Below are 22,104 nucleotides of genomic sequence, written 5' to 3' on the forward strand. Positions count from 1 at the left end.
CATATTTAAAAGATTATTAATGTAATTTATAAATATTAATTATTTTAACAATTACTTATTATTTTAATTGTTATTAACTATTTAATTATTGTCAGCTGTTTAATAGTTGATAATTATAATAATTAATTATTTATATAATAATTTAAAATAAAAACGTTAACAAAAATAACCGAATTAAAGGGATAACACGTGCGCAGCTACCAGCTTTTTCGCCCGCAATATAAATCATAACCCACAAAATTGCGAAAAAGGGCAAAAGAAATTAAAATTTGCTTTCACCTCCAAAATTGAAAACCTGTTTCTCTCTCTCTCTCTTTCTCAAATTCCGTTGTCAACAGAGAGAGCTCCCTTCAGTTTCAAACGCTGCATGTCTCTGTATCCATTTTTGCATATATTTATATAAAAAAATCAAAACATCGTTTTCTTTGTTTCAGAATTCAAAACCCATCTTTTGATATTCCTGTAAAACCCATCAAAACCATCTTCTCAATCTTTGTTTCTCCCATTTTATGGCGGGAACTTGAATTCTGGCGAAAACGATTTCCAAGCTTTGAGATTCTGTGATTTTTTTTTTGGCATTTGGGTTTTGTATCTGTAAATATAAGTGTACAAAATCTATTCTTTTGATTGTTTTCTTTCTTTGATGGCGAACCCATCTGGTACCCATCATCAAGATGCAAATCATGCGTCCTCTTCTTTTAGGGGAGCAAATCCCAATAACGGACACGGGAATTCAGGTCCGGAGAGTTCTGGTACAGGGATGAAACATAACCCTGGTATCTCCACACATTGGAGCCAGGAAGAGCTAGCAATTCTCCAAGATGGTTTAGCTAAGTTAGTTGCTTTTATTTTTAGTTTATTTGAGCTTCTTGTTGCTTTTCTGGAATTGGGTTCTTCCAATTTTTCTTGATTCTGTTTAGTTTTGTGGAGTTTTTATGTGGCTTTGTATTGATTATTTCACGTTTTGTTCCTTTTGTTGAATTTTGTTGTTAGCTGAATTTTGATTTTTTGTTGAGTTTTGCAGTATTGTTTGTTATTCTATGGCTTGAGAATAAATTTGAGTTCTTGATAATTGTAGCTGACATCTTCATTGGACTTACATAAATTCCATCAAGAGTTCGCATAAAGTATCATTTTTGCCATTACTTTGGTTCAACAAATTAAACTGTCCAACTGCTCTTTTATGAATTAAAGACTGAATAAAGACTTGCTACTGGCCGCACATCTTTGTTTGCAAGCTCACTTGTGTCTCTTTTGACATCTATTATAGATATGCACTCTTTCAAAGATTCACTAACAGCTTACCCTTATTATGTAGATTGTTACCAACCAAGTTACCCAAAATTTTCTTATTCCATCCTTTATTATCTCTTACATAATCCCAATTTTAACATTTCAATATATGTTTCCTTTGTTCTTTGATATAACCATATAAAGGGCTATCTAGATGTTAATGTATGCTTCTTATGTATTTCAATATCTTGGTATAAAGGATTATCTAGAACTGAATTGTCAAGCTGCAAGAATATTACTTTCCCTAACATTTTATACCTTTAAACATTAGAAACTTTGCCAACAGTAAATAATTTTTAAACTTTTCTCTTTTTTTGTTTTACCTAACCCAGTATAACCGGGCTTTTCTTCATATTGATTTCAAGAAAATTTAGGCAAAAAGAAAATCCAAGTTTGATTCTATTATCTCTCTTTGGCTTTATGACCAAAAAGAGCTAAACATTTTGATGGTTTTTCAACTTTATGCACAACTATTAATTATGACAATTTTGTCCCAATTGCCAAATTTAGCTCCAATTCTGTCCAAATTTTTTCAAATGAACCTTCAATTCCATTTTCTGACCGATTCATGACCACCCATGATGATCCAATGCCACCACTACCACAGTTATTATTGTATCAAAATGAAGTTTGGGAGGCATTGATGGTAGTTGGGGGTTTGGATCACCATGGATCAGTCAGAAAATAGAGTTTTAAGGTTTGGTTGTAAAACATTGCATATAATAGGATCTAAGTTTGGCATTTGGGATAAAATTACCAAAATTAAAGGTTGTGGATAAAATTGAAAAAAAAAAGAAGTAACAAAAATATTTGCCCCCCTTCCTCCCTCCCTTGAAAATCGCATTAGTTGGCCAACTTCACTGTTCCATTCCATTAAGATGATAAGATCTGTATAAGCCGAATGTTTGAAACTTTTGAATTTCTTTATTTTGCTTATCAAAGCTATTCACATATTTGTTAATTGTTGTGAATCTTGTGATTAGTTGCATTATCCTGTGTTGGTTGATGGTCTAAAATTTAATTTCTGTCAAGCCACTAAGGGTATGCTATTAATTCATCTAACTGATGTGATTTTTCTATTTCACTGCAGATATGCTGCAGAATCAAGCATAATTCGTTATGCAAAAATATCGACGCAGCTGCAAAATAAGACAGCTCGTGATGTTGCATTGCGTTGCAGATGGATGACTGTAAGTTTTTCTTCTTCATATATGCAATATATTACTGCTTGAAGCCTTTGATCCTTTTTAAAATGATTATTATCATAATTTGTTTGGTTAGATTCCCAAAACCTGCTGATTTGGCATTTTATTATCTGGAAGTTTCCTATATTTTATCCATTTAAGCTAATGAGGTGGCTCAGAAATAAGTGGATCACACTCTTATCGTTTAATGGGTTTGTGATTTATCTGACGTTGCATGTCCAAATCTACTAACTGATTCATTTCTTCGTGCAGAAAAAAGAAAATAGCAAGAGAAGGAAGGAAGATAATTTACCAAGGAAAAGCAAAGATAAAAAGGTATAATTTCCTGTTATTTTGTGACATACTTTTGAGGACATGGCTATTAATTTATTTCTGACTGACTTTGTTACTAATCAACTGCATGAAATATATATCAAGAACCATGTAAGGACATGAAATCTCTCTCTCTCTCTCTCTCTCTCCCTCTCTTTAACAAGTATGCATATGTAGACAATAAAGCAGGGAGTCTTATATGTCATTATGTGGTTTAGGAGGGGTGGTGATTCTGTCTCTGCCTATACTTCATTATGTTAACAATGTTAGATTATCTAGGGTATATACATGATGCTAGACCAAGCCACGACTTGGGTTGGGCCTGGAACCTAATTGGAATCGTTCGGCGGGGGGCCATTCTTGGTTCCTTCCCCTTGAACCTTGAACTAGCACTTGGCTGGGCAGTCCATTTTGGTTTGAGTTGTTTTTATTTTTAAAGAGAATTTTGAAAAAAATTTTCAACCATTGGGTTGTCTTAACTTGTTTCGAATCAAAAGCACTAGGAACTGGAATCAATTTGTGGGGAACTAGGCCCTTAAAATCTAGGTCAGGTCTCTCCTCCATGTTCTGGAATTGCCAATTCCAAGCTGGAACCTACCCATGGCCAACACTACAAGACATTAGTGTTTCATAATAAAAGATAGTCATGTGTAGCTTGGAATGTTATATTGTGCCCCTTCATGATTACTAATCAAATGCATGAAATATATATCAAGAACCATGTAAGGACATGAAATCTCTCTCTGTGCCCCTTCATGATGTCTTGTTGAATTAGATTTATATGATATGAACTTATACTCTATGATTTACATTTACTATAGTTTCTTTGTTTTTATCTATAGAAGTAGCTTATATGCATAAATAAGCCTCAAAGGATGTTCAAATTTTGTCAACAAAATTTGGTCATGTGAAGCGTAGACATACGGAGGCTTCAGTTAGACAAGTAGAACACATTAGGTTAGAGGATAGAAAGAAAAAAAGAGGTAGACCTAAATTGACTTGGAGGAGAGTAGTACAACATGACTTAAAAGTATTACACATTTACGAGTTCCTGCAGAATCCAAATTTGAAATTTTTGGAAGTGTCCTTTATGTTGAGTTGAGTTGCTGCTTTTTACTCATTGAACATAGTCTGAAATCAGATTCCTTTTTTTTTTTTTTTTTAATCTTTTTTAAAAATTTTTGTTCCTGCAGAACAAATTTGAAATTTGAAGTGTCCTTTATGTTCTTTTGCTGCTTTTTACTCATGGAACATAGTCTGAAATTAGATTCTTTTTGGTGTCTCTTTCTCATAAATGTTTTATGAACTGTAATTTGGTTAATTGGTTATTTTAGTTTCATGCAACCATTCAACTCTGTATACAATAAAATCAAGTTTTATTTGCATTATTTCTGCTTCATTATTTGCACATTTGTTTGGTAACTATATGTTCTTGCATCATGGGCTGGAATTTAAAATTATTGGTTTGGTGAAGATGCTGAGGCATCTAGAGTCAGAAAATCCAGCATTAGGCGTTAGTTTGCTGACCATCACTGGCGTAATTTCAAACTTCATTCAGACATCTACCATATGCAAGATGCAGTCTTTATCTGGGAAGCCTACATGCCATACATCCAAACATGATAATTTGATATGGTTAGAACTATGAATTGGTAATATATATATGAATGTCTAAATTATGTGTTTTGAACATTTATAATGCCACGCATGCTTGGGAGTGCCTAATTTTTCATTTAATTGGAATTTACCCTAATCCGGGGCTTGTTTAGTAGCTATTATGGGTTTGCTTGAGCGTTAAACGAATATGATATTGAGGCGTCAATTAAGAAAATTATGACACCTTATGGTGTAGCTAACTTTTAATGTGGGGTCACTAGTGATTGCCAAACATTTTGTGTCAATGGTTTCATAATGAAGGCCTTTTGGGACATATTAACTCGATGGCGTCATTTGGTACAGGATGGACAACATGTGTAGAAAGAGCGCAATATAAAATGTGATTGTGATTTCCTTGATTGATAGGTGCTTAGGCAACATCTTCTACTTTTCTTTCTCAGGAAAGAGTTGATGATCTTTCAGTGAAGGCATCTCACTCCATGGGTAGTCCTAACATTCTTCCATACGCAACTCCAATGATTCCGATGGATTATGATGATGGCATTTCATACAAAGGTGAAGTTCTATGCTCCTGCATGAAAGCATTTTATTGTTGATAGTTTTGGTAGGAAAATCTTCCTTTTCTTTTCTTATTTGAATGTATATATGCTTAATGATATTGGTCTGGTTGGTCAGCTTTTTACTAAGATTGTGTTTGATAAATTAAAGTGCTAGAAGTTTAGGAGTTGAATAATTTTAATATTGGGAATTTAAGATATAAAATTTAATTGAATTATTGTATTTTTACAATTTCCAAAATTTAGCAATTGAAAATTATATGTATACTTACATTGTTTGATAAATATAATTGAATGAAAAAATTGTGAAATAATTTAGATAATGAAAATGGTGATTATGGTGGTGGTGGTGGTAAGGGTGGTATGTGGTAGTGATATCAGAGACAGTAGATAAAAACTTTGTTGGTGATCATTGGAATATAATCATTATTGGACTAAGATAGAGTTAATTAAAAAAAAAAAAACCCTAACTTTTGGTCAATTTTGCAATTTTGGCAAATCCTTCTAATTTTGTCAATTATATACACAAACTTCAAATTAGTATCAATTATATCCAAACTTGGAAGGACATATGTTAAAATTCAGAATTTTCAAATTGCTAAAATGACATTTATTTTATTCAAACAAAATTTCATATTAACATCTAATATGATATATCTAGTGCAAGACCTTGACATAAACCTAATTATGTTGTAAAAAATATTTGTTATTATTGAACACTAAAAACTATGGGTCTTTTCAATTGCATCTACCTCCCTCCCCTTAAATATGCTTATGTAATTTTTTATGAATAAATTATTTTCATGTTAGCAATGTGAGATTTTTGACATTTGCATTTTCAAATTTGGCTATAATTGACACAAATATGAAAGACTGTATATAATTGCCAAAATTAAAAAGATGGGCCACAATTGCAAGTTTGACTAAAAGTTTGGATTTTTCTTCATTAATCTATTAAAATATTATGTAGACATTGACTTAAAGTTTTATGTGATTGTTTAATGCCCCCAAAGGCAGTTAAAAAGAAAGTTTTTAATATTTCAATTGTTATTGCTGGATGAGTTATGTCAACAAGTTTTGTTAGGAAATTGTGGGATTAAAAAGTTATGTAGATGCTACTTTGATCATCTGTTCATTGCAGTCATGAGAATGATTTTACAGACCTTAATGTTCCTTTGACAGAGAGGAACCTTAAGTGCACTCTTGAAATCAAGTATATTGAACTTAAAAATGTAGAGCTTGCGGCCTAGATGCTATCCCTATAGACTTATTATGTTTTGCTTTTTTAAAGAGTAACTAAACTAAGTAACCACCATTCAATGACATGCTAAAATTTGGAAGGATGGCAAATGAATGAAGGAAGAGCACTTTGGTTCCTATCTATAAGAACAAAGGAGAAATTCAAAGTTATATAAACTACCGCAGTGTGAAATTGATGTGTCACACAATGAAGTTATGGGAAAGAGTGATCAAATGCAAACTTAAGGACTCTTCAAAGGTATTGGAGAACTTGTTTGGCTTTAAGGCTAGTAGATTTACAATAAAGCCTGTCTTTTTGCTAAGAAGATTAATGATAATTTATCAAAAAAGGAGGAAGGCTCTTCACATAGTATTCATTGACCTGAAAAAGGCATATGATAAAGTACCAAAGTAAATTCTGTGGTAGGTTCTAGAAAAGAAAAGAGTTCATCTCATTATATAAATATCATCAAAGACATGCACGTGGGCGTGTGTCAAAAAAAAAAAAATAAAATATAGGATATATATTTTTGAGTTTTCCATGATAGGTTAGATCTTAGGATCTCTACAACTTCTTACTCTACCTATTTAGGTATGGATGAGCTAATCAATCATGTTGTTGATGTGATGTGTGTTACTTGTGTGTTGTTGTTGTGTGTTGTTTGTGGAGTGAGTGAAGTAGAAGTAAAAGTTCAAAAGTAAGGTCATTAAGAAGTAAGAGGAGTTAGAGTAAGAGTAAAGACAAAGAGTAAGACATAAAGTTTTTAGTTTTGATTAGCTAAGGAAGAAAAGAATGAAGGATCATTTTATTTTTTTTTTTATTTTAAATAAATTATTTATTTTTATTTTCTTTTATTAATTATAAAAAATAATAATATAAAATAAAGAATAAAGGATGAGATGATGGGGATGTGAGAGTGAGTGTATGGATGTACATGTGATCATCTTTGACAAAGTGAAAAGGCAAGTTTTAAAAAGAAAAGGCATATATTATATGGGAGTGAATGTATATTATGAGGTAAAAAGAAAAAAAAGAAAAAAAGAAGTGACCTAGTGCACAAAGTATCACACTTAGGGAGGAGGGAGGATTAATTAAAAGAGAGATTGAAAGATGTTTAATATAATATAAATAATAATATATATAAATAATAATATTATAATGATATAATGTATAATGACATGATGAAGATGAATTGAGAGAGAAATGAGAGAGATGGTATAGTCATGCCTTGAGTGTTTTAATGTGTGTGCCTAATGTGTTGTAATATGTTAGTGGTAAAATTAGTGAAAAAAAAAAAGAAAAAAAAAAAAAAAAGAGAAAAAAAATGATGAAAAAAAAGTGTAGGCGTCAATGCGCATCGGGCGCATCGCATCGAGATTGAAGGGGCACTCAGTGGAGCCCCCCCAGGCGGCCCGAGGGAAGGCAGAGAGGGGGCAAGGGGCAGGGGAAGAAAAGGAAAAAAAAAAAAAAAAAGGAAAAAAGGAGAAGGAGGAGGGAGAGGGAGGAGGGAGAGGAGGGAGGAGGAAGAGGAGGAAAAAAAAATAAAAAAGAGAAAAAGAAAAAAAAAAATAAAAAAAAAGAAGAAGAAGAAGAAGAAGCTTTTTTGGTGATTTTTTTATGTATTGTGGTGTTGTTGCTGTATGTGTAATATATATATATAATGGATTATGGTGTGAAATAATGAATAATTATGGAATATAATTAATGGTTATTTTTTAATTTTTTTTTTTTTTTGTTTTTTTTTTTTTTTTTTTTTTTTTTTTTTATTTTAATTTTTATTTTTTTAAAATTTATAAATATTTTAATTAAATAATTAAATAATTAAATTAATTTAAATTATAATTTAATTAAATTTAATAAATTTTTATTTTTTTTTCATATTGATTTTTTAAAATAATTTCATTTTGATTTTGAGATTTTTAAAATTAAACAATTTACACACACACACACACACACACACACACACACACACACACACACACACACACACACATATTATTTATTTTTTTATTTTATATTTTTTTTTTTTTTTATTTTATTTTTATTTTTCATTTTTTTTATTTTTCTTTTTATTTTTTTATTGATTTTTGTTTTTTTATTTTTTTTTTTTTATTTTTTTTTTTTTTTTTTTTTTTTTTTTTTTGCCTTTTTTTTGCTCCTTGCCTTTTGCTAGGCTTTAGATTGCCTTTTTTTTTTATGAATTTTTTGCCTTAGAAATTGAGGATTTTTTATATTTTTTTATTTATTTTTTTTATTGATATAATTATTTTTTAGTTATTATAAATTAATTTATATTCAAATAATTTTATAAGTCTCAAGTTAATTTCAATAGAGATAATTAGTAAGTAGTCTATTCTTGTTGTTGTACTATTTATCAAACACCATCATAGTCTTTTTGTGATCAATGTTATCCTAATTTGTCATGATATTTTTTATTATTGGATTTGCTTTTGATTTCTTACTAGTACTTGTGCACGAACAAGTAACAACTCGTCATTGTGAATGTAATAATTGGGTGATTGGGAGAATTGGAAGCATAATGATGATATGCACTCATGTTGGGTGTTGGCAATGTAGATTTTGCTTACCTTTCCCTGTATTCTAGGTATGTGCTCACGTGCAGTCACTTGTAATTCTTGAATCATTTGTGCCATAGGCTATACATACTGTAATGTAATTTTTATACGATGTTAGTCTGGCTAGTCTACCATAGCATACATGGGAATTACCAATATTTGATTTCTTGAGTAAGACGTGAACTTTTGCTCTTAGGAAGTTTTTAATTCCCCTCTTTTTTCAATGAAACCAAGGCATCACTTAACCTCAATTCAAAAACAGTTATGGCTTGCTATGTGGGCCACTTCAATAATTTATTCTTTGCTTAGTGCCAAATGTTCATTTCTGATAACTGATATAATGTTAGTGCTGTATAAAACGTGTATTGCATTTACTGACTATGGCATTTTGTTATTCTAGTGGCATTAATGATGAACCCCTTTTTATCTTAAGCAGATACAAATGGAAAAGTATATTCAAGTAGAGGAAGATTTCAACGTACAACTTTTCTGGATACATATTATAAAGACACTTGAGGGTTTTTCTGGATTAATTGTGTTAAGTTAGAAAAACCTTCCATACGGAGATGTGTTGAGTTCTACCCATCTCTAAGCGTACTAATTTAAGTGATTGTGGTCCATAAAGACCTTAGGAGTTGGGATATGTTTGAATTGATGAATGGAACTAGAGTTTAATTGCGTTACTGATAGGAGATCTCAAGTACTCAAATCCTTATTTGCTGTTCTGTTAAATGGTCTATAATGAAAACACCATTGATTTCTTGTAAAAGATAACTAGGCTACTTTATGCTTGCGTTTATGCAGGTATTCATCTCTTGTGTTGGGATAAATTAATTGGAGTTTACCATTTTCTGCATGTCACCTAAAAACAGTTCGTGTCAGTGTCTGTTTTGGGATTCTAAATGAGTTGATGAAGGGAGATAATTCACCCTCAAGTGCTTGCGTCATTGTCACGTAACTTGAGTTATATTTGTGATGATTTAACGGATGAATGTCATGTCGTTAATGAGGCTTGAGATAAGGAGGAAGAATTTTGTGATGGGTAATTGTGGAAGTTCATAATATGAAAAACACCTTTTCATGGCTAGTTTTTGGAGTGAGGTCAGAAATTTGTTGGATATATGTCAGTTTATGGTAATATTAGGTCTGACCAGATTCCCAAATTAGGATTCTCGCATTGGGCATTGCTTATGTTTTTTGCATAGAAGTTTATATCATTTCTAGCCCTTGAAACCTTAATTTTTTGTCCCCTTTTCCCTCTCTAGTTCTATAGATCTCATAATATCTTCTATGATATTGCTATTTTCCCGGTTTATTGATAAGCTGCAGCATGCTGCTTGCAGCCCTTAGTGGTGTTACAGAGGAGCTTCTTGAGCAAAACACAAAGGCCTTAAATCAAATATCTGCTAATCTTTCTACCATGCAGGTGAATACCTATGTCATGATGTCATCAGTTTCGCTTTGAATTTATTTTGGGAAGCATCTTTGCACTAAATCCAAAATCTCTGGCTTTTCACATAATTTGTACATTGGTGATTACTGGCTGGCTTCCTTTTGGAAGTTTGTGATGACCTTTTGCACATAATAGATGAAACTCATGGTATACATAGGTTCGGTATATCTCAAATGACCTTCTGCATTGCTCTCACTCTCTCTCTCTCTCTCTCTCTCTCTCTCACACACACACACACACACTCTCTCTCTCTATATATATATGTCTTTTTTTTTCTTTCTTTCCTGGAGAGAACCTTAATCACATCCTTGATTACTTGGTTGACCAAGCCAAGAGACCATAGATGTCATTGGTCTTTCTGTACAAGATTTCTATATGCATACTCTATTTATGTAGCCTTGCCATTAAACTTCTTCCTTCAATGATGTTTTTGGTGGTGGTGCTTAAATCATAATTTCTATGGTATATGTGAAATATCCTTTCAATACTAATTTATGTCAATATTGTGGTATTTTAAAGCCCATGAGACCAAGTACCATAATAAGCATATTTTAAGTCTCATATTGTTTCAGTGCTCTGAAAAGCCTTTGCTGCTATTTTAGTGTGATAAAGAGTATTCTTGTTTTTGATCTTTCTTCATGCACACCTGGTAGTTGTCAAACTGAAGGCCTTTTTCTTTTCAGCTACAGGAGAACGTCAGTCTGCTCTGCCAAACTCGTGACAACATTCTCAAGATTATGAATGAGTATGTTGCAACTTGTGACTTTGATTACTTACCAAGTAACTTTATGAGTGCTTAAGGCATTTTATTTCTTTGCTCCGTTCTCTGCCTGTGTTTATACATGTCAATGAATTGCTGTACTTGTGTGCCTTTATTTGCTTGTTCATATGTGTTTGACTTGTATGTGATTGATCACTTTCGATTTTATACTTTGTTTAGACTTGTAAATGATCAACATTGATATAAATTCTTTTACATGGTGAATAACCCAAGCTTACTCTTAGTAAAACAGTTTCTGCTCAAGAGGTGATTACAGATTCGCGATTAACGTCTGTGGATTCTGGTTATATACATATCTTTTTGAACTTTAATGAATATATGCTGTGCCAATTATTGGTAATATTCAGTGAATGAGCTTCTTCTCAATATCGAACCTGCATGGCTTCCCAAACATTCAAATTTACACCAATGAATTATGGACACATTATTTGGACAGTAGAAAAAGCATGTAAATTTCAAGTTGTGTCCGAAGGCCTGCAATTCTCCAGCTAAACAGGAAAAATAGAAAAATGAAGGGGAAAGAAGGCCTGTGAGCTGACTGAGTTGCAGTCAAGCTAATCCAATTTCTTTGCTTCATTACAGTGCTTGTCCTGGGGGCAGTGGAGCAAACAGACACTCTAAATGAGAATCTGTTCCAATCAGCCAAAACTCACATCTTTGCTTGTCCTCTGTTTTGCTAATTTCTAGGCATTCAACTTTGAGAATTAAGACTTGGCTTCTTCCCAAATAGAACTACTCATCTGTTTCATTTTTATTTGCAGGTTGAATGACGTGCCTAATTTAATGAAGCAGATGCCACCACTTCCAGTCAAGTTGAACGAAGAGCTGGCTAACACCATCCTGCCCCGTTGTGTGAATTTTCCGTGAAATGATCATGACCCTTGATCAATGACTATCCTTCTCAATCAGATCATCCTACCTCAACTAATCTAATCTATAGACAATGGGAATAACCACCAGCCAATTGAGCTTTGATTTTGCATTGGAGATGGAGTTTAGTTCATCATGCTGTAAATAGTAGTGGTTTTTGTTTTTGCTGCCTTCATTATAGTTTTACTTAGAAGAAATGGTTCGTGGCATAGAAAGTGATTTGGTTTCTACGTAGAAATCAGGGAATGAGGAATGATAAATGCTTTGTGCTTTTATTTGCCGATTATTACAACAATATCATTTGTTTAATTTTAATAATTTTAAAGGTGAGTTTTATATTTATTTCATAATCAAAATTGAGTTTGGAGGTGCTTACATGACATGATTATGATAGAAATATATATATATATATATCGAAGATGAGTATACTTAATAAATTCATGATGAAGCGTTCTTACTTTTATAATTTTACATGCACATTTATTTACGGTTGATATAAAATCTCGAGAGACTAATTCATTAACAAATGAGTCTGTTTCAATTTTTTCTCACGAAATATATACACCAGCTTATTATTATTTTTAATTGTTGGCTCATGTAATTACAATTACATATTACTTTTAAACTGTGAGTTTATGATTGTGGGTTTCATAATTAAAAAAAAAAAAAATTCACCAACCAAATCGGATGCGAAAGAATTCAATGGAGAATTTTTTATTCTAATTTTTTTTTTTGTCAAAATCTTATTGTTCTAATTAATTTAATGGTAATATAAATTTATCATTTCTACAGTTCTGGTGTCAGTCTGATTCAAGTTCAGTGAGGTGTAAAACTACAATCAAGCCTATTCAAATTGGAAAAAAAAATAAATCTCTATATTTTTTGTTAAAGGTCGTATAAGTTTAAAATTAAGTTTTTAGTCAAATGAGTCTTAATATTTTCTAATTAAGATTAAATAAGTCTATACCTAATAAAATATTATTTTTAATAACAAAATATTATTTTTTTTGGTTTTTTAAATAATAAATATTAAACAATTTTGTTCACCAAATTTTTTAATTTTTTAAAATTTTATTTTAATTAAAACTAATAAATAATTTTTTATATTTAAAATTAAAAAATAATATTTTTTAAGTATAAATTTTTTTGACATTATTAAAAATACATAAACTTATTTAATCCAAAACTTAATTCTAAATTTACTTGACCACTGCTTAAAAATATAATGCATTATTTAAACTTTTCTTGGGATTCAAATTTGAGTATTGATGATTGATTTCAACCTTAAATTTATTTTCACTTAGTATCTATTTGGAATTGAGCTTAAAAGATCAAAATTACTTTTTTTAAATAAAAAAATTATTTTAGATATTATTAAAAAAAATAACTTAAAAAAAATTATATTTCGTTATTTTAATATTTTTATAATTAAAACTTATTAAATATAAATTTAAATTATTTTTTAATTAATATATTTAAAAAAATAATTTTCTCAACAATAATTTTAACACCAACATTAAATATAGGCCTTTATCCATTAGCTCAGGTTTTTCATTGTAATTAAAACAATTGTGAACATGGAAAAATTTGTTCCACATAAATGACAGGGAAGTTCCCTTGGATTTTTCTTTCTAATTTACAAGGTTGTTTTCTTGTCTGTTTCAGACAGCCGCTATCTTAAAAGAGCACAAATGAAATGATTTGTTTTCTTGAATGAGCTCACCATCTTGAAGATCGATGATGATTGCATCTCATGTTTAAGGTTTCATTAAAGGATCCCCACGTAAGTGATTGTGACGTAAAAGAAAAAGAATTTTCCAGCTAATCAAAACCTATGAACTGACGCCTATCTTTTCCCCACAATGCGGAATCTAAAATTTTATAATAATTTAATTTAATGGTTATCGATTTTCATATTTGAGAAATAAAAGTATTTATTTATTTTTTAATTTAAAAAATAAAAATTAAATACAATTATACACAAATTTTTATAAATGATTTATTCTTAGTGAAATATTTCTATATTAAAATTTCGGAAAAAAGTTTGAATTATGTGTTTTATTTGTGAACATCAACATTATATTATGAGCATAGAGATGATAATGGATCGATTTTTATAAATTTTTTATTTGATTAAATTTTAATATGATGAATTTAAATTTAAAAAATAATGTTGAAATTTTAAATGTTAATTATTAATTACTTTATTTATATAAATACTTAATTAAATATAAAATATATTTTTTATAATAATTTTATAAGTTTTATGAATTTTTATTTTAAATAAAATAAAATATAAATATTTTATAAAATTATTAAATTTTTTAAATATAAATTATTAATAAAATAATTTTTTATGTAAATTATTAATTAAAATATATAAAATTAAACGAGTTTGAATATTTTTCTAGTATTAATAATCAGGTTTGAGATAGGCTGTGTGGTTGAAAATAAATTTTAATCGAATTTAAAATATGTTTCAATTTTGAGAATATTAATTAAGTTCGAATTTGAATATGATGATTTCGTTGACACCCTACTCGTTGTAATTTTTATACGAGCCTATCACCTTTATTTTTTTGCATAGCCTCCTTATAGCAGTCGACTAATTAAATTACATCCTTCAACATTGGACTTTGTTTCATGTCAATCCTTTAATTTTAAAATTATGCTAAAAAGTCATCAAAGTTTGAATTTATTGCATAAAAGGTTTTAAACTTTGAATTTTTTGCATCAAAAAGTCCTTATGGCCAAAATCCGTCTATACTTCTTTTCAAGGGCTATGTGGCATTGCCATGTTAGCATTTTATTAAAAAAAATTGCCATGCTGACATTTTATTAAAAAAAGAAAAATATATGCAAGCCACGTGAATATTCTGTTTTTGATTTTCTCATATTGTGTGGGTATGCAAAATAGGGTCTTGTTAGCAAGGTTATGATTTTGTAACACAGAATTGGTGAAGGATGGTAATTTCATAAGATTTAATTATTTAAAATTGCGATTTTACTTATTTTTAATTTTATATATGTTTTGACTCGTTTTAGTGATTATAACTCGTAAAATCATAAAATTATAAAAAATAATTATTTTTTTTAAATTTTTATTATAATTTTTTTGATGAAAAAAATATTTGAGTGGTAGAGAGAGGTAATTTTTTTTTAAAAAAATTGCGTGATGATTATTTTTTTTTTTAAATCGCATCAGCAGCATGGCAATGCCACATCGGCCCTTGAATGAAGAGGGGAGATTTTTTTTTTAATCGGAAATCGAAAAATCGAATCGAATTTTTGATTTCATTTGATTTTTTTTTTTTTTAATTTAGTTATTTTTTTATTTTATAATTTTTCATCGTTCGGTTAATCGGATTTAATGCCTAATCTCGCCTTTCCTTTGCCTCTATTGTTTCTGTTTCTCATCTATACTTTATTAACCTAAAAGCTCCAATTTCCCTTCTCCTTCTCCTTTCAACTTCTTGGATTTCAAATTGCTCTGCCTGTTCCCTTCTCCTTGCCTTTCTTGGTTTGCTAGGTTACCCTTTCAATTGCTGAGGCATAATAGCTGAGTGTTCATCATTTGGTGCCATATCCCTCTTTGGAAATGGATGAATTGCGCCTTTATTTACTATTAATATATTCAAAACCTAACAACTAAATAATTATGGAAGATTTATGGTTTAGTCTCTGAATATTGTCATTATTAATAAATCAGTCTTTGCACTTTTAAAAATTCATTAAAACATCCCTACATTTTGCCACCATTAACTATGTAGTCCTTCCATCCATTATCAAGCAATTCTGTCGTTGGAGTTTAATCTTTCTTTGTGATTCAAACCCCCCTAAACCTCTCCTGTAACATACCTCTTCATCCTTAGTGTAGTTTCATTCCTTCCCTACCACACAATTTGTTACTTTCTCACGCCACTTTCCCCTTCTCCTTCTCTCTCCTCTATCAAAAACACCAAAAACTAAAGCAAGACAAACAAGAAGTACAGTCTCTCTGTTAGCTATTTTATCGAACAAAACACTTGTTGTGCGCTTTTATTACTAGCAGACCAATTCAATGTTTTTTACTAAAGGGGTGTAATAAAAACAAATATATATCAGAAAAGAATGGGTTTTATTTTAATTATCAAAACGAGTTAAATTATGCTGAGGTGGAAGATGTAAAGGCGGAACGCTAATTATAATGGCGTTTTGAGATCCGGACACTATTATAAATAGCGTAATATTTTAATTTTTTTAATTTTTAATTTTATATTTTAAATAAAATATAAATATTATTTTAATAAATTATATTATAATAATTAATATTATATATTATAATATTTTTATTATAAAAAATTATTTTTTAATTTAAAATTAAATTAAATTTTAATTAAATAAAAAATTAAAATAAAAAATGTTATTAATAAAAAATTATTTTTTAATTTAAAATTAAATTAAATTTTAATTAAATAAAAAATTAAAATATAAAATATTGTGCGCTTTTATCACTAGCACACCAATTCAAGCCCTAAGTCGAAGAGCTTTTCATACAGTGTCAAGCAACAATGTTGTGAATTCCCATGAAACTGTTGAGCAGACCAATTCGCCTAGCTAGTCTGATACCAAACTGAATGACCGAAACTATCCAAAGTAGGTTTATCAGCAAGAAATCCCATGAAAACAGAAAAACAAGAGTTAAGGTTCTGGGTATCAAGCGTCATGAAGGCTCAGTAGTCCCCTCCCACTGACTTGTCGTCTAATATAAAAAACTTTCCTTTTGTTTTGTCAGAAAAAAAAAAAAGAATTCATTTGAGATAGGGTTTTGGCTATTATTGTGAATTGTTGGGCATGAGGAATTGAAAATAAACATTTTGATTTCGCTTATTGGAGAAATTGATGAGTTTCAAACCAAGAAGACTGAATTTCTAAAGCATCCAGATTAAATTCAGAACAATAAGGATGGGTTTCACCTCTGCGCCATGGTCTTTACTGGCTCATGATGATTTTTTTTTTCTCTTCGCAAATTGGGTCGGAAACATTTTTAATAAAGAATTTAGACATGGCTATTGACCTCAAAGCATTGCATAATAGTTCTCGGCATTTGGTAGCATCCTATCTTGCAAGGTGGCTACGGATTCCTTTGCCAGACAAAGGCCCATGGCTTTGTTTTTTTTTTTTTAATCTTCCAAGCTTTGAAGAGACATCTGGGATTGTTGCAGACGCTATTAGACAAATTCAATGTTTTAAAGCTTAATGGAGGATTAGGGACAATAAGGGATTGGTGGAGGGTAATTTTGGATTTTAAGAATTTTCTCTTTCGTCACAATTATTGCTGGTGTGACCAAAAGTTCAATCATGTTGATTTTTTGTTTTTTATTTTGTTAAAACCTCAAGTTGATATATATATTTTTTATTATCTTAAATAAAATGGATAGAACTTTGGTGTCATGGCACATTAAAATATATGACTTTGATTAATTAGCTTTGTAAAGTCTATGCCTTTTTGTTTTATACACAAGTTTCTGCATCTAATTCTTTAAAAAATTAAATGCCTAACTAACTATAACTTTCTGTCAACCAACGAATTAAATGTTAAGCTTTAATCTTTAAAGATTCAACAAAGTGAAAGCCTTCTGTTTTTCAGTTTCTGTTCTTCTCAGGGAGCAGGAAATGGAGGATGGGAATGAAGAAGGGAAGGTATTGCTTCAAAAGCATAAAAGAAAGACTTCGATCCATTTTCTCGTATTTCTTTATTTTTTTTTCCTTTTCTTTTTCCGTTAATTTCTGTTCTTTACAGGCAGCGCAAAAGCTGGGAGATCAGAATGGAAACCGCTACTTGCCACTGTACAAAGCTGCAATACTTGGCAATTGGATTAATGCAGAGGAATTTTTTAATAGTGATTCAAATGCTCTAACTGCTAAAATCTTAGGCTTGCAAGAGACTGCTCTCCATGTCTCAATTAGCGCCGGTCACTCCATTGAATTTGTGAAGAATCTTGTAGATAGGATGTCGGCAGATGAACTCGGACTAAAAAATAAGTACGGCAATACTCCTCTTCACTATGCTGGTATAGCTGGAAATACAGAAGCTGTAAAAATGCTGGTGGGAAAAAATCCAAGATTGCCTCAAGAAAGGGACTCTGGTAATGATACCCCTCTTCATCGTGCTGCTGCATTTGCCCATAAGGAAACCGTTCAGTATCTTCTGTTAGTGACCAAGGATGAGGATCCAAGTCCTTTTGCTAACAAAGATGGTGTCAGACTTCTCAATTTGCTGATCACTGCAGATTTTTATAGTTATGTGCAATATCACATACTTAATTATGACATGATTTTTCTCTGTAATTGAATACTAATCTCCTGTATTACAAAGCAAGCAGTCGACTATTGAGCTACTTGTCCAGTGGCATACAGTTAGCTATGTTGATGACCATTTTCCACTCATTCTTCTTGAGCAGGCATCGCGCTTGATCTATTGAAGCGCTATCCTACATTAGCACGCGGAAGAAACCATGGAGGAGTTTCTGCTTTGGACAGATTGGTTGAAAAGCCTCAGGCATTTGCAAGTGGAAGTCGGCTTGGATTTTTCCAACGCTTATTCTATCATTGTTGGTCTAGCAATCCTGATCTATTTTTTATATCAACATGCAAGTTGGATCTCTCATTGGCTAGGCCTTTTCAATGCAGATTTTGAAGGTACTTCTGCAGACAAAGAAAGTGCCAATCGAGGCGAAGATGTAGAAAATCCAGGCTGGAATTTTGATAAATACCAAAAGGAATCCTTGCAATTTCAATTTCTACAGCAGATACAGAAAACAAAATTGATGCATAAGCAAGCAATGGAGCTTCTCAGACTCCTGATTTCTGAAGCTTTAAAAGGAAGTGTATCAGAAGCTGATGATCTATTAGGACCTCCAACACGAATTGCTGCCATATTGGGCATTCAAGAATTCGTTACCGAGGTGATTAAATCCTACCCTGGTACGGTGTGGCTCCGGAATATGGATGGGCAAAATATTTTTCTTCTTGCTGTAAAACATCGCCAAGAAAAAATATTCAATCTCCTATATCAAATGGGTACGCATAATCTTTTTGCTACATCACTAGAGGATGACTTTGGCAACAACATGTTGCATTTAGCAGGGAAGTTGGAACCATCAAACAAGATATCTGGTGCTGCTCTGCAAATGCAAAGGGAGTTGCAATGGTTCAAGGTTATAAATTCTCCAATACTAAATCTTATTTAGATGGCATTTCCTCTTGCAAACAGCAAAGTAGTAGTCAAGATTTTGTCCTGTCCCTTTTTTTTTTTTTTTTAACATCATTTCTTTCTGAAATTTTATACAGGAAGTGGAAAAGGTTGTCCAACCATCATACAAGGAAATGAAAAATAAAGATGGAAAAATTCCGAGGGAGGTTTTCACTGAGGAACACAAGGATCTAGTTGGGAAAGGTGAGAAATGGATGAAGGATACAGCTTCATCATGCGCAACAGTCGCTGCACTTGTGGTCACAGTTGTGTTTGCAGCAGCTTTCACTGTACCAGGCGGCAACCATAGCGAACAAGGGATCCCCATTTATTTAAAAGAAACATCTTTCATGATTTTTGCGGTATCAGATGCCTTGGGACTTTTTTCTTCCTCAACCTCATTGCTTATGTTTCTGGGAATACTCACATCACGCTATTCTGAAGAAGATTTTCTCAAGGCCTTGCCAATGAGGTTGAGCATCGGTCTTATCACATTATTCTTTTCAATAGCCTCCATGCTTGTAGCATTCACAGCAGCCTTTCACTTGGTTTTGTTTCATAGAGTGAAATGGATCACAATTCCAATTGGCCTAACCGCTTGTGCACCTGTTACTTTATTTGCACTACTGCAGTTTCCTCTCTTGGTTGAAATAGTTTCTTCAACATTTGGGCCTAGCATTTTCTACAAACAAAGTGAGGAAATAATATTTTAGCTATAGAAAATGTCCTCACTGGCTTCATAACGTTTCATGTGAGATATGATCACATTTCTGTGAGATGTGCAAGAAATAAATAGTAATAAATAAGTTTGTTGTACTTTAGAAAATTTTCTTATATTTTGGTTTAGTGTTGGAGTTTGTTAGAATTATTTATATTTTTACTAAATCTTTGTACTTGTATTCCTCTGTTTTATTTCTGAAATTTGTGTTTTCTCTTCATTTTAGCTTCTCTTGCGTTTTGTTATTCAAGATAATTTATGTGTTATTTCTTCTCTCTGTTTTTGAGGTTCATACTCTGTAAATCTATTTCTCCCTCTGTTTTAATTTTCTGACAATTAGCAACAACGCATTCACAAAGCTTATATAATAGAAGATGAATTTGAACATCTAGATTTTTCAGCAAACATGGCAGCCATAGCATTCGCTGCTTGCCTCGAGACAACCCAACAATAAGAAGTATGGTATTTTCAATGAGGTGAGTGTCTGTTGATTCAATTCAATTCATCTGAAAATCTGAAAAATTAAATAAAATAAATTTAATAGATCAAATTGAACCAAATTAAAATATTGAAAAAATTGGTCGAATAAACCAAAATTTTAGCATACTAAACCACATAAGAACATTAAATTTAATTTTTCTTAATGCTTATTAATTACTATATAAAAAACAAATTTCTTCAAAATTAAGATTTAAATAAGGCCAAATAACACCTGATCTATTGCATTTTTGCATTTTTGTCAAACAGCATGAAGGAGTGAAATAAATTTAAGGAAAAAGAAAAGGAAGATTACTAGCAATTGCAGAGAAGAATGCACTTGACCATGTCCTCAAACAAAGTAGGAGACCTAAACACTCTTCCACCGAAACCTTTAATCCAATCACACTCTTCCACTCCGAATGCAGCTGCGTTCTTTCTGAACTCTAGCATTCACTGAAACTACTCTTCCTCTCCCAATGAGTGTTGAGATTAGGGAAACTGGTGAACAAGCAACCATGGAGAGGGTATGAGGCAAGGAGATGGCAGCAGGCATGAGGCAAGGACATGGTCTCTAAAAAATTGCTCTCTTGGATAAGTAAACAGGGTTGCAAATTCTCGGATTCTTTGAAGAATAATTTGAGAGGGTGAGATTTTTCCTCCAAACTTGTTTTTTAAACTCAGAACCATCTTTCACATATAGAGGTGCCGGCTCAAATGTTTACTGTCCATCTGGCAGACATTTGCCAGCTCAAACTTTCTGGGCCATGTGCAAATTTTTGTTGAATGACATATTTTTATTGAGTTGAGGTGCGAGATAGGAAAAAAAAAAAAAAATAAATGTGTATGCTAGGCAAAACAACACAATAATTCAAGTGCTTGGAGATGAATTTAGCCTTTAAATAATGTTAATTGATTAGGTGAAATAAAACTTTTCGTTATCTTTGCATATATTGATTTAAATAAATTGCACAACCAAATTTGATATAATTTTCTTTTGATAGCAAAAAAATATTTATACCATAAATGTAAAAAAGTAAACATAAATTATTTTGGTGTTTTTGGTTAATATGTTTTATAGTTTAAATTAAAAAATATTTTATTTATGTAAATCGATTAAGGTGGCTAATGAAGTTTTTAATGGGCAAACTATGAAAGCAAAGGCTCAGAATACTTTCTTCAAGAAGATTGACTCAAAGATTGATTTGGTAGTCGAATAAGCCCAGCTTACTAAGACTAAGGTTAATAACTTGTCAGCCCAAGTCAACAAACTCTATGCTGATCTTCAATCAATAGTTAATCAACTTTTTCCAAGTATAAATACACAGTTCATCATATCAAAGGAGATCACAATCTCATTTGTGATCTTCTCTAGAGACCATAGGCCATTCAACTTATTTTCTCCCATCCAACCTATTCTACTCATTTTTACGGCAAGTTCCTCCAAAAAGGCTTTTAGCTCCAAAATTCCTCTTTATCTTGTTCCTCCTTTTAAGAGTTTTCCGCCAGCTTGTAATTCATCCATGACCTTGTCATAAATCTAGACTTTTGCAACAAATAATCTTTTCCATTACCAGAACCTTATCAATGTCCTTCTTGTCCTTCTTCTTCTATGGTGGAGGCAGAAGTCATCTTCCTAATCCTAGTCTTCACAGTTTGTAATACCCCTAATTTTTAAATAATTATTTTATATGTAAATATAAATATTTTAGTTTAACCCCTAGTATTGTGGGCTTTGCATAGGTACTTTTATTTTGTGGAAATTCGACCA

At 31.2% G+C, this 22,104-nt stretch overlaps 2 protein-coding genes and 1 long non-coding RNA gene across 4 annotated transcripts; 2 read left to right on the forward strand and 1 right to left on the reverse strand.

Moving 5' to 3' along the window:
* The first annotated feature begins 264 nt into the window (after window positions 1–264).
* On the forward strand, window positions 265–12,279 carry LOC110643663 (uncharacterized). Of its 2 annotated transcripts, XM_021796123.2 has the most exons (8): window positions 281–834; window positions 2,384–2,483; window positions 2,751–2,813; window positions 4,868–4,982; window positions 9,237–9,278; window positions 10,144–10,226; window positions 10,937–10,998; window positions 11,796–12,279. In XM_021796123.2, exons 1-8 carry the CDS (start codon window positions 644–646, stop codon window positions 11,899–11,901), a joined length of 762 nt encoding a protein of 253 aa, XP_021651815.2. In that variant the 5' UTR covers window positions 281–643; the 3' UTR covers window positions 11,902–12,279. The 2 variants fall into 2 exon arrangements, with proteins under 2 accessions (XP_021651821.2, XP_021651815.2); XM_021796129.2 differs by lacking the exon at window positions 9,237–9,278 and having other exon boundaries at window positions 265–834.
* Window positions 12,280–17,411: 5,132 nt separating this feature from the next.
* On the forward strand, window positions 17,412–20,076 carry LOC110643648 (protein ACCELERATED CELL DEATH 6). Its single transcript, XM_021796109.2, has 5 exons — window positions 17,412–17,586; window positions 17,687–18,185; window positions 18,348–18,497; window positions 18,577–19,103; window positions 19,237–20,076. The coding sequence occupies exons 1-5, from the start codon at window positions 17,560–17,562 to the stop codon at window positions 19,849–19,851; spliced, it is 1,818 nt and encodes a 605-aa protein (XP_021651801.2). The 5' UTR covers window positions 17,412–17,559; the 3' UTR covers window positions 19,852–20,076.
* Window positions 18,929–21,195, reverse strand: LOC110643656 (uncharacterized). The gene is made up of 2 exons (XR_002492691.2): window positions 20,650–21,195; window positions 18,929–19,820 (listed from the first exon to the last, which is right to left on the reverse strand). It is a non-coding gene; the product is annotated as an uncharacterized LOC110643656 (long non-coding RNA).
* Window positions 21,196–22,104: the final 909 nt, after the last annotated feature.

The sequence above is a fragment of the Hevea brasiliensis genome, chromosome 6 (genome assembly GCF_030052815.1).
Source record: "Hevea brasiliensis isolate MT/VB/25A 57/8 chromosome 6, ASM3005281v1, whole genome shotgun sequence".
Classification (NCBI taxonomy): domain Eukaryota; kingdom Viridiplantae; phylum Streptophyta; class Magnoliopsida; order Malpighiales; family Euphorbiaceae; genus Hevea; species Hevea brasiliensis.

What these genes read in the sequence shown, in the direction of transcription:
- LOC110643663 (XM_021796123.2), top strand. Translation starts at nt 644, where the DNA reads ATGGCGAACCCATCTGGTACCCATCATCAAGATGCAAATCATGCGTCC. An exon ending in TGCGTTGCAGATGGATGACT is followed by an intron (nt 2,484 to 2,750) that starts GTAAGTTTTTCT and finishes TTCTTCGTGCAG; the next exon opens with AAAAAAGAAAATAGCAAGAG. An exon ending in AAGTAGAGGAAGATTTCAAC is followed by an intron (nt 9,279 to 10,143) that starts GTACAACTTTTC and finishes TGCTGCTTGCAG; the next exon opens with CCCTTAGTGGTGTTACAGAG.
- LOC110643648 (XM_021796109.2), top strand. Translation starts at nt 17,560, where the DNA reads ATGGAGGATGGGAATGAAGAAGGGAAG. An exon ending in ATGGGAATGAAGAAGGGAAG is followed by an intron (nt 17,587 to 17,686) that starts GTATTGCTTCAA and finishes TGTTCTTTACAG; the next exon opens with GCAGCGCAAAAGCTGGGAGA. An exon ending in GATCACTGCAGATTTTTATA is followed by an intron (nt 18,186 to 18,347) that starts GTTATGTGCAAT and finishes CTTCTTGAGCAG; the next exon opens with GCATCGCGCTTGATCTATTG.